General features: G+C 42.7%; 1 protein-coding gene across 4 annotated transcripts in view; it reads left to right on the forward strand.

Moving 5' to 3' along the window:
- SLC9A4 (solute carrier family 9 member A4) overlaps positions 1-15522 on the forward strand; it is an 88784-nt gene that overhangs the window by 3541 nt on the left and 69721 nt on the right. For all 4 annotated transcript variants that reach the window (XR_006657019.3, XM_053924294.2, XM_045204761.3 and 1 more), the window contains exon 2: positions 2030-2493. Coding sequence is in view for 3 of the 4 variants with exons in the window: in XM_053924294.2 (XP_053780269.1) it covers positions 2030-2493 (464 nt within the window). In the remaining variant the exon portion in view is untranslated. The remainder of the gene's footprint in view (positions 1-2029; positions 2494-15522) is intronic.

The following is a 15522-nucleotide window of genomic DNA, read 5'->3' on the forward strand; positions in this document are numbered from 1 at the left end:
AAGTTCTTATTCAGATATAGAGAGTGCAGGACTCTAGAAGGAGGCTTAAACTGATTTTGAAGCCAGTGGGCTAGGTGTGTGGTCTGCAGTAATGTCTCTTGATACTAATAATATGCCATTGTATTAACCTGCCTTCTATAGTGCATGGAGAAATTCAAAGCTGTGGTAGGGAAACCCATATGTTCTATGGACGGCTGAACCTAGAAAATTCCTAAGGAGACATTCAATGGCTCTCCATGGTCTATGGGAGAAAACCTACACTTCTTGCATTTGAATCCACGGCCCTTATTGTTTGGCTTAAAAATCATCTTGTAACACCCCTCCCAATACTCTTCCAATTCAAAATTCGCTCCAGCCAGGTGGATCTCCTCAATGAATATCAAACATATCCACATGGACCATTCCTGTCTCTATTTTTCTCTGGAGTTCTCCCCACCTAAAATGTCTCTCATTCTGTCGTCCAACCACATAACTTGTAATAATTCTCCAATAACCTGTTCCACTTCTACTTCCCATGTAAAATCTCCTGTGATGAATATTTAACCTGTTTATTCATTCATTTATACACATAAATTCTTTCAGCAAATAGACTGGCTGTTATGCTTTGGGAGATATAAAGATATCTATCATTCTGCTTGAGCTGGAGAAATTTAAGACTTAGGGGACAAATTCACACACAAAAAATGGTAGAGAAAGATCATTATCTGTACACAGGTACAGATAAAATGTTATAATAATTCAGAGGAAGACATATTATGTCTTTTTGGGAAAGATCAGGAAAATCTTAACTTCAAAGATTGAGCAGGACCAAAAGAGTTTGAACAAAAGAACAGTTCAGACATCAGTAATAGCATATGAAGATAAGAAAAGGGGTCTTCAGGGTGGAAAAGTGTGTGGTTGGCTGTAATGTAGGATTCATAAAGATAGGGCAGGAGGGGAATATTGACTTAGAGAGAGCTCCAGGGAGACCTGTTGTATTCTGACTGCTTTTCATATCTGCTGGTATATTCAATATGCATCTTATTGTATACTTATACATTGTATTATTTTTGTTTTCTTATTTGTTAATATCATGTTTCTAAAATTTGATCAACAGTTGGAATTGTAGAAAACATGTTTAGTCCTCCACCTCATAGTACTTCCCAGCAGGTTGATTAGCAGGGATGCTTAAGAAATACTCTAGGTTTAAAATCCATGAGAAGCACTGTGTACTTTCACAGTCAAAGGCGGGAAATTAGACCATCAGATATATGTGGTATAAGAAAGTCATCTGGCAGCAAGATGTGGTGTGAACTGGGGAGGGGGGATTGAGGGTGAGATTGAAGATCAAGAAGACAATATAGTAATTAGGTGAAGAAATGGGGGACCTAAGTAAAGGCAGTACCTGTAGAATTGGTGAGACGGGGATGGACTTTAGGGGCAGCTAGTGAGAGACATTCTTGATGAAATGGGGAGCTGATTGTCTAAAGGGACAAAGGTGATAAAAGGGGGATCATGAGAATGTGACTTGATTTCTCTCTTAAGTGATTGTCTGGATAGCAATGTGATTGATTAACTAAAGGAAACAAAATAAAAGACTTTTTATTTTTGTTTATTTGTTTGGTGGAGATGGAAGTAAGGTAAGATAACTTTGGAACAAGCTGAGGTTTAGACAATGATGAAAGACTCTGTATGAGCTTTAAATGTGAGTTTTGCATGAAAGCAGACAGTCCCACCCTCTTCTCTCAAGTGCCTCAAATCTTGTAAAATGGGGACAGCAGGAAGGAGGAAGGGGGCAAGGACTGCTGGCTGGGACCACTGATTCTGGGGCCTGTGCTGACATGTTAAGTACTTGTTCTTGGGTAAGGCCCCTACAACACTTCCAGTTCTTGCTACACATGGGAGCTGAGGCTCAGAGAGGACAGCCAGCTTGCCCAAGGTTCCATCTGCTTGACTTTAAAAGAACACTTGTGCACCCCTCTCCTGGTATCTTAGTGGCCAGAAGGGTATTATTAGCAGACAGCTAAATGTGGTTTTCTTCCCTATTCAGGCTTCCACCTTTACCACAGACTGCCAGGCCTCATGCCAGAAAGCTGCCTCCTTATCATTGTTGGGGCTCTGGTGGGCGTCATCATTTTTGGCACCAACCACAAATCACCTCCAGTCATGGATTCGAGCATCTACTTCTTGTATCTCCTTCCACCCATCGTCCTGGAAGGTGGTTACTTCCTGCCCACCCGGCCCTTCTTTGAGAACATCGGCTCCATCCTCTGGTGGGCAGGCCTGGGCGCCCTGATCAATGCCTTTGGCATTGGCCTCTCCCTCTACCTCATCTGCCAGATCAAGGCTTTCGACCTCAGTGACATCAACCTGCTTCAGAACCTGCTGTTTGGCAGCCTTATCTCTGCCGTGGACCCGGTGGCTGTGCTGGCTGTGTTTGAGGAGGCGCGAGTGAATGAGGCACTATACATGATGATCTTCGGGGAGGCCCTTCTAAATGACGGCATTAGTGTGGTGAGATGTCAATGATACATCCCCAGGGAGCTTTGGGGCCTGATTAAGCTGGAGACAGTAGTCTGTTTTCAGGGTTAATGGAGAAGGCTCAGCAAGACTGAGCCACAGCAGGACAGAGATTGGCTTCAGTCAATGCAGTATGGCCCAAGTGCAGGTGATTTTCCTTAAGATGATTGCTCACCAACACAGCTTGTAATTCAATACCCAACTAGCTTCTTTAAAGTGTGAAAAAGGAGAGAGAGCAAATCATTCCATAGTTATATTCAGTTTTTCACTTAGCAAACAGAAACTGTCTCTAAAAGCTCTTGTGGGTTTGCACACTGAGACAAGCAATGGCTTATGTGTTTATTATCTCTCCTTCTTCACAGGACCTCATTCCCTTTGTATACTTATTAATTTAAAAAAATATTTTGTTTATTTATTTTTAGAGAAAGGGGGAGGAAAGGAGAAAGACAGGGAGAGACACATCAATGGGTGGTTGCCTCTTGCATGCCCCCTACTGGGGACCTGGCCCACATGTGACCCAGGCATGTGCCCTGACTGGGAATCGAACCTGAGACCCTTTGCTTTTCAGGCCCATGCTCAATCCACTCAGCTACACCAGCGAGGGCTTATTAATTTTTTAACATGATGCATTAGATGATGACGTTTAATAAAAGAGAGGGTTAGGGAGAGAGATGACAGAGGATTTGTAAAAATGTGTTAGCTATGTATCGGTTTTGATTGCATGACTCATACAGAAAATGTGAAAGAGGACTTTTTGCTTAGAAGTACTCCTGGAGAGAAGCTGAAAAGCGCTTAAAGGCTAACTCACATAGCATTAGGGCCCAGAAGATGTCTGTGGATGGGGGTGCTAGAACATTCTAGACTAGCTATCCCATTGCTCAGGTTCATTACATTACTACAAACCTTCACCAGTTAGTTTGAATTTTTCTATATATATTTTGATATACTTTTCTTATTTTAAAATTTATATCACATTACGTAAGTAAAACTAGAATGCATTTTCAGTGTAAAAGACTTAAATTGTGCAAAATTACACAACAAAAGACCACAAAAGCCTCCACCTGTCCCCTCTATTCTCACCCTCTATGAAAGAGATAACATAATATATATGTAGATATGTTATCATACATAAATTGGGTGAGATTATATTACATATATTACTTAGAAGTAACGAGTCTTGGAATTCTCTCTAAGCCTTTTCAACTGTTGCATAGTATTCTATAGTTTGTTTAACTATAATTTATTTAACCATTTCCCTGTAGATAAATATTCAGGCAGTTGCCAACTTTTTCCTTTTCCTTTTTTTTTAATTTTTATTGTTATTCAATTACAGTTGTATGCCTTTTCTCCCCAACTTTTTCCTTTTAAAAACAATGTCACAATGTATATTCTTGTTTCTACAGTTTCTAGGAAATGAAATTTCTTGGTTTAAAATTAGGCACATTTAAAATTGGAAAGATGCTGATGTTTTAATCGCTACTTTTTCATCCAATTCATGAGGGAGGAATCTCTACTCTAGGATTAGGGAATGACATGTGATACTGGACAGTTGAGATTAATAACAATTTGTCAGTCAAAGCCTGGGGGAAGAGGATACCACACACCACATGGGGGTGCACTCAGGAACAGATTGAATAATTAGGGGTGTGAAAAGCAGGCTGCCTAGTATTGAGAGGATGGGGTACCTCCTGGTTCGAACCGGATGATGAGATTGGTTTGTTTGAATAAGCCCACAGGCTAGCAGCAGGCTGAAACCCACTACACAGGGATGACCAAGAACTGTGCCTGGTCCCCTTGATAAGGAGGTTGTTTGGCTAAGGGACCTTATCCATGGGGTTAGATTGGGGAGAGGACTTGCAGTTAGCCCACTCAAGACCCTCCTCATTTTACCAAATATCAAGTCAGAACATAATATTGAACCTTAATTTAAGGTTTTACACCATGGCTGCAAATATTTTCTAGGAAGTCTCTGTGGGCTTACATTTCCACAGGTAGTATATTGAGTGCATATTTCTTGGTATTGCTTCAATAAAGGATGTTGTTTTCCAATTTAATGAGCAAAAAAGGATTACTCATGTTTGTTTTAATTTGCATGGTGATATCAAACATCTTTTCAATGATCATGAATCATTGTTTCTCATGCTGTAAATTGAAACTTTGTATCCTTTTAGGATTACCAGGCTTAAAAATATACAGGACACCCAGTTAAATTTGAATTTCATCTAAACTACATATACTTTTTTATAAGTATGTCCCAGTTATTTCAGGCAAATACTGAGTCTTGTAAATTTTTCTTATGATTGACTTATTTTTATTTTTAATTGGTTTGTAGGAACTCATTCAATTATCCACATTTTAAACTTCTAAATATTGGATAAAAATCAAGTATTTTCTCCCATTATGTCATTTATATATTTTTAGATTATGGTATCTGTTATTCTATACAAGTTTGAAATTTTTATAAAGTCAAACCTCACTAAAGAACTCTTTTATTGCCTCTAGTTTTCTTACTTTGCTTTTGGAGAGTGTTCCTAACCAAAAGATATGCAACCATTATGTTTTATATTTTTCTCCTTTTACAATTAATAATATAACTCACTGGGCACATAATATTCTTCTGTGAGGACTTTATGCAAAAATAAATAGTGTAGAGGGAATAAAAGCTCTTGAAAAATAATCCAATATTCCTGGGGTATATTCACCAAGTGAAGGAAGCTGGTATGTGCACTGAGAAGTCAATTTATTTTTGCATTAGAAGAATCTTTAGCTCACGGACAAGGTGCTAGAATCATCAGGCCTGCACATACTTTCCCTCCTGGTGAAGGTCATCAAAAGCCAAGTTGTCAGAAAGTTGCCAGGGGAGCATGGACTCCAGATTACCAGAGGATTCATATATTTAATTTTTCAGAGTGTGTCCGTTGAGCCCTGTGCCTCAACAGGGCCCCAGTGGGCTTGAGGACTCCTCAGATGTTCAAACCCATATGAGACCTACTGACCCAGACTCTCTAGGAGGTAAATTTGAAGATCTGTTTCTAACAAGCACCTCAGATGATAGCTGGTCTTTGAGAACTACTGTTTTTGTTTTGTTTTGCATTTAGGCTTAGAGAAGTTAATGCATCTTGATCTAAAATGAAGATACATCTACAACACGGGCTGTACATCTCTCCTCAGACTGCACTAGATTAATCTCTGAGGTCCCTTTCCCCCTGCTCATTGTTTCCTTAGATATTTTCAAATTTTTGACCTTGTTACAATGGAGTAACTGTTCTTGGCTAGGAATCTATTTTGTCTCATACAATGGGTTCTCTGAGCTATGATGTATTCAATTCATAGTTAATCTCCTAGATATAATCTTATTTCACTTATATTTGAGTTCTCTGGGAGGACCTGTTTACTGAAATCCCCACAACTGGCAATGCCACCGAGAGTGATCATCTGTGATAATAAGCCATGTCTTGGCTGCTCATTCTTTCTTTCATAAATTATTAGAGAAGTCTAGAAATGACTTTCCTAATACTAACTCTTTACTTTTCACAGGACACACTATTTCTTTTTATTTTAATTAAATCTGCACCTGAGGATACGTTTACTGATTTGAGAGAGAGAGAGAGAGATTGATTGTTTGCCTCCCATATGTGCCCCAACTGGGGATCGAATCTGCAACCTATGTTTGTGCCCTGACGAGGGATTAAACCTGCAGCCTCTTGGTGTACAGGATGATACTCCGACCAATTGAGTGCCCTGGCCAGGGTGACACACTATTTCTTCATTGAGAACCCTATGATATGAAAATCTTTGCAGAGAAATAGTCTTTATTAATTACCAATGAAAATATTTGACTCTGCTGCCTCTTTGGTGCTGCCCTGAACTTGAGAATCTAACCTCACCCTGGGTTTTTACCTAGGTGGTTTTACATGTAAAACCAATTGCAGCTTGGCTGTTTTGTTTGTTTGCTTGTTTTGTTTTGTTTTGTTTTTTGCTAGCAACATTTGTCTGACTTTCCCAAAGTTTAATTGCTTCCACTTGGACAATTTTTTAAATGATAATTTCAAAATAAAATTATAATTATCAAGTGACCAAAGTATCTGCTGAGGGCACTGCTCTGACCTCCAGTGGGAGGAGCTCCTGTTGTGTTGGCTCCAGCAGGGTTGCTCACACGTCACTCTTGAGTCACTCTGTGGTTACCCGTAGCACAGTGAGCATTAAGTGTGCTGGGGGACTTCTGCATTCCTACGTGAAACCAGAGAAGCTCCAGGGCCAGATTTAGAAAGTAGTTTGAAAGCCACTGGTATTTAATGCAGTCCAGTTGTATTTTGAGCTAAAGGTCTTGAACTCACCCTTTCATTGAAGAAGGAACCTTCTCAAGGGCAGCAGTCATAAGCATGCTCTTTCAGCAGAAAGTCTGAGTCATCTAAAAAGTGACATGTGATTCGTGGGTTACATGTGATGACTCCACAGATGGTTATCAACTAAACAGTTGCCTTCTTACTGAGGAGAAGGAACTCCTCCAGTACTGTCACAGTATTAATATATCTGATTCTCCAGGTTTCTTGTCCTATTTCCTTCTCTTTCTTGCTTAATAATTTAAGTCATGACTCTTATCACCAGAACATACTCTTAATGGTGGGCAAAAGGAGTAGAGAAAAAACCCAAATAGCTTTAAAATGATTACTAGTATCTCTAGGTGAATCTCATGACCAAAATCACAGTAGGAAGAAAGGTGCCACTACTATTTCCTGGCCTTCTGTAGGGTCATCTTTACATTTATTTTATGAAATCCTTACATTTCACTACAAGGAATGTAAACTGAAATGAGGACATACTTCCTAGCTGATGACAGACTGAACATGGGTACTCTGGTCTGTCTTGTTCCAATCTCTTTCCTTTTTGAATTTCAACTTATGGAGCTGGCAAGGCTGGCAAAGAACCCACGTTGCTGGTAGGGAGACTGGGCTTATTTCCAGTTAGTAGTGAAGTCAGTGTTCTTTCTATAAATCAAAACTGACTGGCTGAGAAAAATTCTGATTGTCTCTGTGCCTCACTTCTGTAAAATCAAAATAATGATATTGTCACAGGAGGGCACAGGTAACCCAGGTTCTTGGTGATAGTGGACAAAGAATTGAACTGAACACCCAGAGAGTTTATAGCAGAAAGAGAGAGAGCAGATTTATTAAGTGATAGTACACTCCACAGAACATGGGAGTGGGCCAACTCTGAGCAGAGATTGACCTCAGGGGCTGGAGGGATTCTATTCTTATAGGGCATATCCCTCCTGGCTAGTTTTGGTGGGCTTTTATTGTGCATGTACAAGTAGTAGTATTGTTACAGAGCAGAAGGCGGGGGTGGTTCACGATAAATTATTACAGAAAGGATTCCCCCTTTCTGTCTCTGGACGTTCCTTCCCCCACGCCCACCTGCTAGGTTCGCAATGCCCGCCGCCAGAGGAAAGACGTCTCTCAATGCCAGAGACTGGTGAAAAGGAAAGGAATTGTTTATTTAAAAGTTACACAAACTTAGAATAATGACCTAATGTCTTCAATAAGATACTAAAGTCCTCTAGAATACCCACAGATGCACAGTCCTTCCCTCTCCCTGTGCCCAGTCCGGGGTACCATGTCTCAGGAAAAGAAGTAGAAGTCCGTGATTCAGGCTCCCGGCATCATCAGCTGTGTGGCTGTTGCAATCTCCAGTTAATCCAAAGCCATGTGGCACCTTCTCATTGCCCAGCAGCAAGAGTCCTTCCTCCCCTTTCTCTATGGCTGCAAAGTCTCTCCTGCTGCCTAAGCCGCGTGGCAAGAAGAAGCACTCCAAAACCTCGTGGTCCTCTTTACTCTCCTTCAGAACCGCGTGGTCCTTTTCCCCATTTACTTTGGAGCCGCGTGGTCTCCTCCTTCTCCCCCAAAACCTTGTGGCCCTCCTCTACTACTATGGAGCCGCGTGGTCTCTTCTCTACTTCAGAGCCGCATGGTCTCTTCTCACTCTATGGCTGCCGGGCCTAGGTTTAAATCCCAGCGCCCAGCTTCCTTTGCAGCCCCATTTCCAACTCCTCCTACAGTCAGCTACACCTGCCAGCATCCCTGTATTCTTCCAGCTTTACTGGGCTGCCATAGTAAGTCTGGGCAGGTGTGGCCCCATGGCGTGGAGCCAATCATCTCCAAGCTCTCACGCAGGCCCTGTAACCAGGAGGAGTTGCTTCCCAGTCCCACCTTGGGTGGAAGTCACTCCCATCTCCCTGGCTCAAGGCAGGGCCACAGCTATTCAACATATCCATGAAACCAGTTAAAGGTTATAGATATGTTAAATGACCGTGCCTGGGGTTAGCTGCAAAGCTCTTGCTACCCAAAACAGCCTCTGAATGGCCCTGTTCCATGTGTCCCATCCCCCCTGGCTCAGGCCTGTAGGGGTGAGGACATCCTATATACATTTTTCTAATATTTCCTGGACACCCCGAGTCCTGCACCCCATTACAAATCCCTTCTTGGGGCCCTCCTCTTGGCTGCACCCTGCTTCAGTATTACTTTAAAGCTACTGTGCATGTGGTCTCCCATGATTTTCCTTGATTTGTCACCAGGGAAGGGAGCCCCACAATTTATTATAGTGCTATTATAATGAAGCAGGGGTCATGTAACATCTTCTGTGCAGGTGCATTCATGATTCACCATGATTCTGCACTTTTCCCAGAAAGCAAGAACAGCCAGTGTTAGAACAGGTTCTCTGTTGTGTATCCATGACCTTTATCTTATCCCTGGGGCACCTCTGGAGTGTCCTCCTTCCTAACTATCTCCTGCTTCAATATTACTTAGCCTATAGTGTCCCTGGAAAATTCATATTAAGCTCTTAGTATAGTGATACAGTGGGTGCCCAGAATGTAATGAATATTCCATGTAAGCTGGCTATTACCTTTATATCACATCAGCTCATGGATATGGCATGGTGGTTGGCTTTCTCTTAATAGACATTTGCTATTAAATATGGAACTATGTCTTTTATTGTGGACAAGTTGTTTTAATATCCCTTCTTGGTTTTCCTGGATCACTTTCCTGACTAAACAACAAGGCAATGCCAGCAAGCTTTCTATGACTCTCATCCCTCCTCACTCCCTCTCCTCCCACTCATCTGAGAGGTCCAGGAGACCAGGATGGGCCATGGCTGAGATTTGAACCCTGGCATCCTGGCTCCAGGGACTCTGCTTCTAGCTGCTACCCCATGTTGTCACCTCTCCCTCTCCCCTCCCCAACTTCTTTTTCTCTGGTTTTCTCCCCTCCCAGATATTCTAATTTGGCATCTTGCTGCTGCAGCAGCCTATTCTTTAGGAATGGAGTGAATGAGAGAGTTATGGAGGGGTGCAAACTAAAATTTTGGAGTATAGACCTTGGGCCAATCAGATGGGTGTTTTTTATGTACTTTTCCTATTTGAGCCTCCTAATGACCTAATGTGCTTGGGATTTTTGTCCTAATTTTGTGAAGAGATAGTAAGTGTTGGGGGTCTTTAATGCAGCCCCCCCCCCGCCCCGGTTCTGCCACGGATGAAGAAAAAGACTACCAAGACATGATCTGCTTGGGGAGGAAAGGTGGCCAATCTCTCAAGGGAGAAGGGCCTTGATCCTTTCTCTCTATGGGCTTTTATTAGGTTCATTGGGATAGGAATGCAGATAAAGCTCATCAATCATTGTCAGCCAGTAAGGGTTAAACAATACAGGATTTACAGAGAACTTCCAGGGCTTAGTCTGAGCTACAGCCAATCAGCTAGAGGGCCATAAAACTTTAGGCACCAGGCTCATCTCAAGTCTGGACCCTTATCTTTTAAGCTGAGGGTACAGATTAAGTAGGTTTCACAGGAATGTAAGTATTTTCTTTAGGCCTGATTCCCCAGGGAATCCGCCCTTTCCCAGCACAGGACTGCACCGCCCTCTATTATTGCTTCAGGCTCAAGTCAAACAGGGAAGTAAAGCAGCCAAGAGATTAGGAGACTTGTTGCAGACAGAATGAGGACTCAGGCTATTTCAAAGCCCAGGGGCGAGGGTCCATCACCCCCTTTTGCCACAGCCCCCCGAGTCCTTCCCTGACAGCTTATCCCTGGTGACCAGAGACTGTCTTAGGTTGATCCTCCCTTGAGGATTCTTACCCGTCATTGGCTAACTGGCCAAGCTCAGGGCCAAGCAGGGTGAAGTGGGCAGAGGTGGCACTTCTGCCAGGGAGACAAGCTTTGTCTCCTTAGTGGCTTATGGTCCCAACTCTGACTCAGCCTTAACCATGGGGGATTACAGCCTCTGAAACCAGGCAGGGCGGTTCCCAACAAGTAAGTAATGGTTAAGAGCAGAGACCCTCTGGACCCAGGCATCAGAGTTCATATTTCTGTACTGACCCATTTTGGTCCTTGGGACCCTCAGGTGCATTATCAACTCTCCACAAGTTTAAGTTTCCTCACTCTTGTTTTTATTAAAAAGACACAGACTGTTAGAAAAGATACTTATTTATAGAATATAATTTTTTCCATGCAGCTCAATATCCTAAGATATACACAAGAGCTGTCTTCCCACTGCTTTTCCCAGCCAGCAATTGATAGCAACAGTTTCCTAGCAGACTTCACCTTTCATGTGATTCACCTTTCTATGATGTATTCTTCTTGCTGGCATTAGATCCTAAGTTTCCCAATCCCTTATGCTATAATTTTTTTTGCCCTCTTCTCATCTTTCCATCCCTTTATCAGCCTAATTTTGCTACCTAGTTGCCTGTTAAGCCTCATGATTTCTCTCTTAGCAGCTCCTGCCATCACCATAGGGCCTAGTGTATAGCACTGGGCATTGCAAGAGGTGCTAAGTAATCACTATAGTGTGGCAAAGAATGCTACATAAAGAGTGAACAGGAGAACCAAGATGGTGGCATAGGTAGACACACTGAGCCTCCTCCCACAACCAGAACTGACAGAAAATCAAACGGCAAGGAAGTCCGACATCAAGGAGATAAAAAATAAACATTCATCCATACCGGTGGGAGGGGCGGAGATGGGCAGCTGGGGTGGAGAGGACTCATGTTGTCGGGTCGGGTGAGAGTGGTGGAGTGTGGGACAAACGGGACAGGCAGTCTGACCACTAGCAGACCCTGTGGCCCTACATTCGCACACAGATAAACCGAGAGAGCCGGACTCAGAGTGGTGGAGAATGGGGCAGGCAGAAAGGCGGGTAGCACCCTGTGGCCCCACATTCATGTATGGATAAACCGGGACGAACGGCAGGGAAGCAGACCCCGTAACCCAGGGCTCCAGGGTGGCGAAATAAAGCCTCAAACCTCTGAGTGAAAACACCGGTGGGGGTTGGGGCGGCAGCAGGAGAGACTCCCAGCCTCACAGGAGAGGTCGTTGGAGAGACCCACAGGGGCCTAGAGCGTGCACAGGCCCACCCACTCGGGAACCAGCACCAGAGGGGCCCAATTTGATTGTGGGTAGCAGAGGGAGTGACTGAAATCCAACAGAGAGTGGAGCTGGCGCCATTACTCCCTCTCGGCCCCTCCCCCACTTACAGCATCACAGCCCAGTGACCAGCATTACCCTGTCCCGGGGAACACCTAAAGCCCCACCCCTTTATGTAACAGGTGCACCAAGACAAAAAAAAAATGGCCCAAATGATAGAATACTTCAAAGCGACAGAAAAAATACAACTAAGTGAGGAAGAGATAGCCAACCTATTGGATGCACAGTTCAAAACAATGGTAATCAAGAAGCTCACAGAATTGGTTGAATTTGGTCAAAAACTAGATGAAAAAATGAAGGCTATGCTAAGAGAGACAAAGGAAAATGTACAGGGAACCAGTAGTGATGCGAAGGAAACTGGGACTCAAATCAATGGTGTGGACCAGAAGGAAGAAAGAAACATCCAACCAGAAAAGAATGAAGCAACAAGAATTCAAAAAAACGAGGAGAGGCTTAGGAACCTCCAGGACATCTTGAAACGTTCCAACATCTGAATTATAGGGGTGCCAGAAGGAGAAGAGGAAGAACAAAAAATTGAAAACTTATTTGAACAAATAATGAAGGAGAACTTCCCTAATCTGGCAAAGGAAATAGACTTCCAGGAAGTCCAGGAAGCTCAGAGAGTCCCAAAGAAGCTGGACCCAAGAAGGAACACACCAAGGCACATCATAATTCCATTACCTAAGATTACACAGAAGGAGAGAATCTTAGAAGCAGCAAGAGAAAAGGACACAGTTACCCACAAAGGACTTCCCATAAGCCTGACAGCTGATTTCTCAAAAGGATCCTTGCAAGAGGGACTTCTATGGCATAGCATCTGAGGAAGGATTAGCCTCATGTGGTTCCATTATTTTCAACATAAGATCTCCCATTCAAGAACAAAAGTAGACAGACCCTGAAAAAGCCTGTTTATAGACTGGGGACTATGTAGGTCCTTGCCTTTCATGACTTGGAATACTTCTTTCCAGCCCCTTCTTGCCTGTAAGGTCTCTTTGGAGAAATCAGCTGACAGTCTTATGGGAACCCCTTTGTAGGTAACTGTGTCCTTTTCTCTTGCTGCTTCTAAGATTCTCTCCTTCCGTGTAATCTTAGGTAATGGAATTATGATGTGCCTTGGTGTGTTCCTCCTTGGGTCCAGCTTCTTTGGGACTCTCTGAGCTTCCTGGACTTCCTGGAAGTCTATTTCTTTTGCCAGATTGGGGAAGTTCTCCTTCATTATTTGTTGAAATAAGTTTTCAATTTTTGGTTCTTCTTCTTCTCCTTCTGGCACCCCTATAATTCAGATGTTGGAATGTTTCAAGATGTCCTGGAGGTTCCTAAGCCTCTCCTCGTTTTTTTAAATTCTTGTTTCTTCATTCTTTTCTGGTTGGATGTTTCTTTCTTCCTTCTGGTCCACACCATTGATTTGAGTCCCAGTTTCCTTCCCATCACTACTGGTTCCCTGTACATTTTCCTTTGTATCTCTTAGCATAGCCTTCATTTTTTCATCTAATTTGTAACCAAATTCAACCAATTCTGTGAGCTTCCTGATTACCAGTATTTTGAACTGTACATTTGATAGGTTGGCTATCTCTTCGTTGCTTAGGTGTATTTTTTCTGGAGCTTTGATCTGTTCTTTCATTTGGGCCTTTTTTTTTTTTTTTTTTTTTTGTCTTAGCATGCCTGTTACATAAAGGGGTGGAGCCTTAGGTGTTCACCAGGGTGGGGTAATGCTGGTTGCTGCGCTGTGATGCTGTATGTGGGGGAGGGGCCAAGAGGGAGCAATGGCACCTGCTCCACTCTCTGCCAGATTTCAGTCACTCCCTCTGCTACCCACAATCAAATTGGACCCCTCTGGTGCTGATTTCCAAGTGCATGGGCTTTTGCACACTCTAGGCCCTTGTGGGTCTCCCCAAGAAACTCTCCTGTGAGTTTGGGAATTTCTCCTGCTGCCGCCTCAACCCCCATGGGTGTTTTCAATCATAGGTTTCAATCATAGGTTCCAGCATAGGTATTTCCCTGTGCTGGAGCCCTGGATTGCGAGGTCTGCTTCGCTCCCCCACTGTTCCTCCCAATTTATCTATACACGAATGTAGGGCCTGCTAGCTGAAGCTTGGCCTGCCCCACTCCACAACCCACCACCTCGCTCGGTCCACCAGCTGCTGCCTTGCCATGAGTCCTCTCTGACCTGGGTGCCTTTCTCTGCCCCTCCTACTGGTCTGGATGGATGTTTCTTCTTTATCTCCTTAGTTGTTGGACTTCCACACAGTTCGATTTTCTGTCAGTTCTGGTTGTTTTTTGTTGTTAAATTGTTGTCCTTCTTTTGGTTGTGTGAGGAGACACAGTGTGTCTACCTATGCCTCCATATTGGCCAGAAGCCCAGCTACTGTATGTCTTTTGATTGGAGCATTTAATCCATTTACATTTAAGGTTATTATTGATCAGTACCTATTCATTGCCATTTTTCCCCTTTGTACCTGTGTTCCTCTCTCTCTCTTCATCCTGTTAAACAGTCCCCTTAGCATCTTTTGCAATGCTGGTTTGGTGGAGCTGTATTCTTTTAGCTTTTTTTTTTTTTTCTAATCTGGGAAACTCCTAATTTTGCCTTCCATTTTAAATGAGAGACTTGCTGGGTAAGGTAGTTTTGGTTGTAGGCATTTGCTTTTCATTACTTGGAATACATTTTTCCATTGTCTTCTGACTGTAGTGTTTCTTTTGAAAGATAAGCCGATAGCTTCTCAGAGGTCTCTTATAAGTTACCATCTGTTTTTCCATTGATGCCTTTAATATTCTCTCTTTGTCTTTAAATCTTGCCATTTTAATTATAATTTGTCTTAAAGTGGGCCTCTTTGGGTTCATCTTGATTGGGACCCGCTGTGCTTCTGGGACTCATGTGACTTTTTCCCTTATCAAATTATGGAAATTTTATGTTATTACTTTTTCAAACAGGTTTTCTACTCTTTCTCCTCTGCTATCCCTACGATATGAATATTATTGTGTTTCATGTTGTTCTGCAGTTCCCTTATACCCTTTTCATTCTTTATTAGTCTTTTTTCATTTTATTGCTCTGTCTGGGATTTTCTTTTTTCTTGTCCTCCAGCTCACTGATTCAATCCTCTGCTTCATCTAGCTGCTTTTAATTCCTTCTAGTGTGTTCTTCATTTCAGATATTGTATTCATTTCCTCCTGGCTCTTATTGATAGTTTCTATGTCCTTTTCATGTGATGTAGTTCCCAGTAAATACCTTGTAGCTTCCATAGAGTTTCTTCAGCATCCTTGAGCATCCTTACAACCATTATTTTGAACTCAATGTCTGATAGATTGCTTACCTCAAATTCATTTAGCCCTTTTTCAGGGGATTCCTCCTTTCTTTTAGATTGGGTGTTGTTTCTGTGTCTCCCCATTTTAGGTGACTCTTCTTGTTTGTTTCTCTATATTAGATTGATCTGCTTGGACTCCCTGTCTTCATGGTGTGACCTTCTGTGGTAGGAGACCTGTGGACTCAGTGGTGCAGTCTCCTTGATCTTCTGAGCTGGATGCTTTTGGAATGCCCATTATGATGTTTATGTGGTCTC

The sequence above is a fragment of the Desmodus rotundus genome, chromosome 5, assembly GCF_022682495.2.
Source record: "Desmodus rotundus isolate HL8 chromosome 5, HLdesRot8A.1, whole genome shotgun sequence".
NCBI classification, from domain to species: domain Eukaryota; kingdom Metazoa; phylum Chordata; class Mammalia; order Chiroptera; family Phyllostomidae; genus Desmodus; species Desmodus rotundus.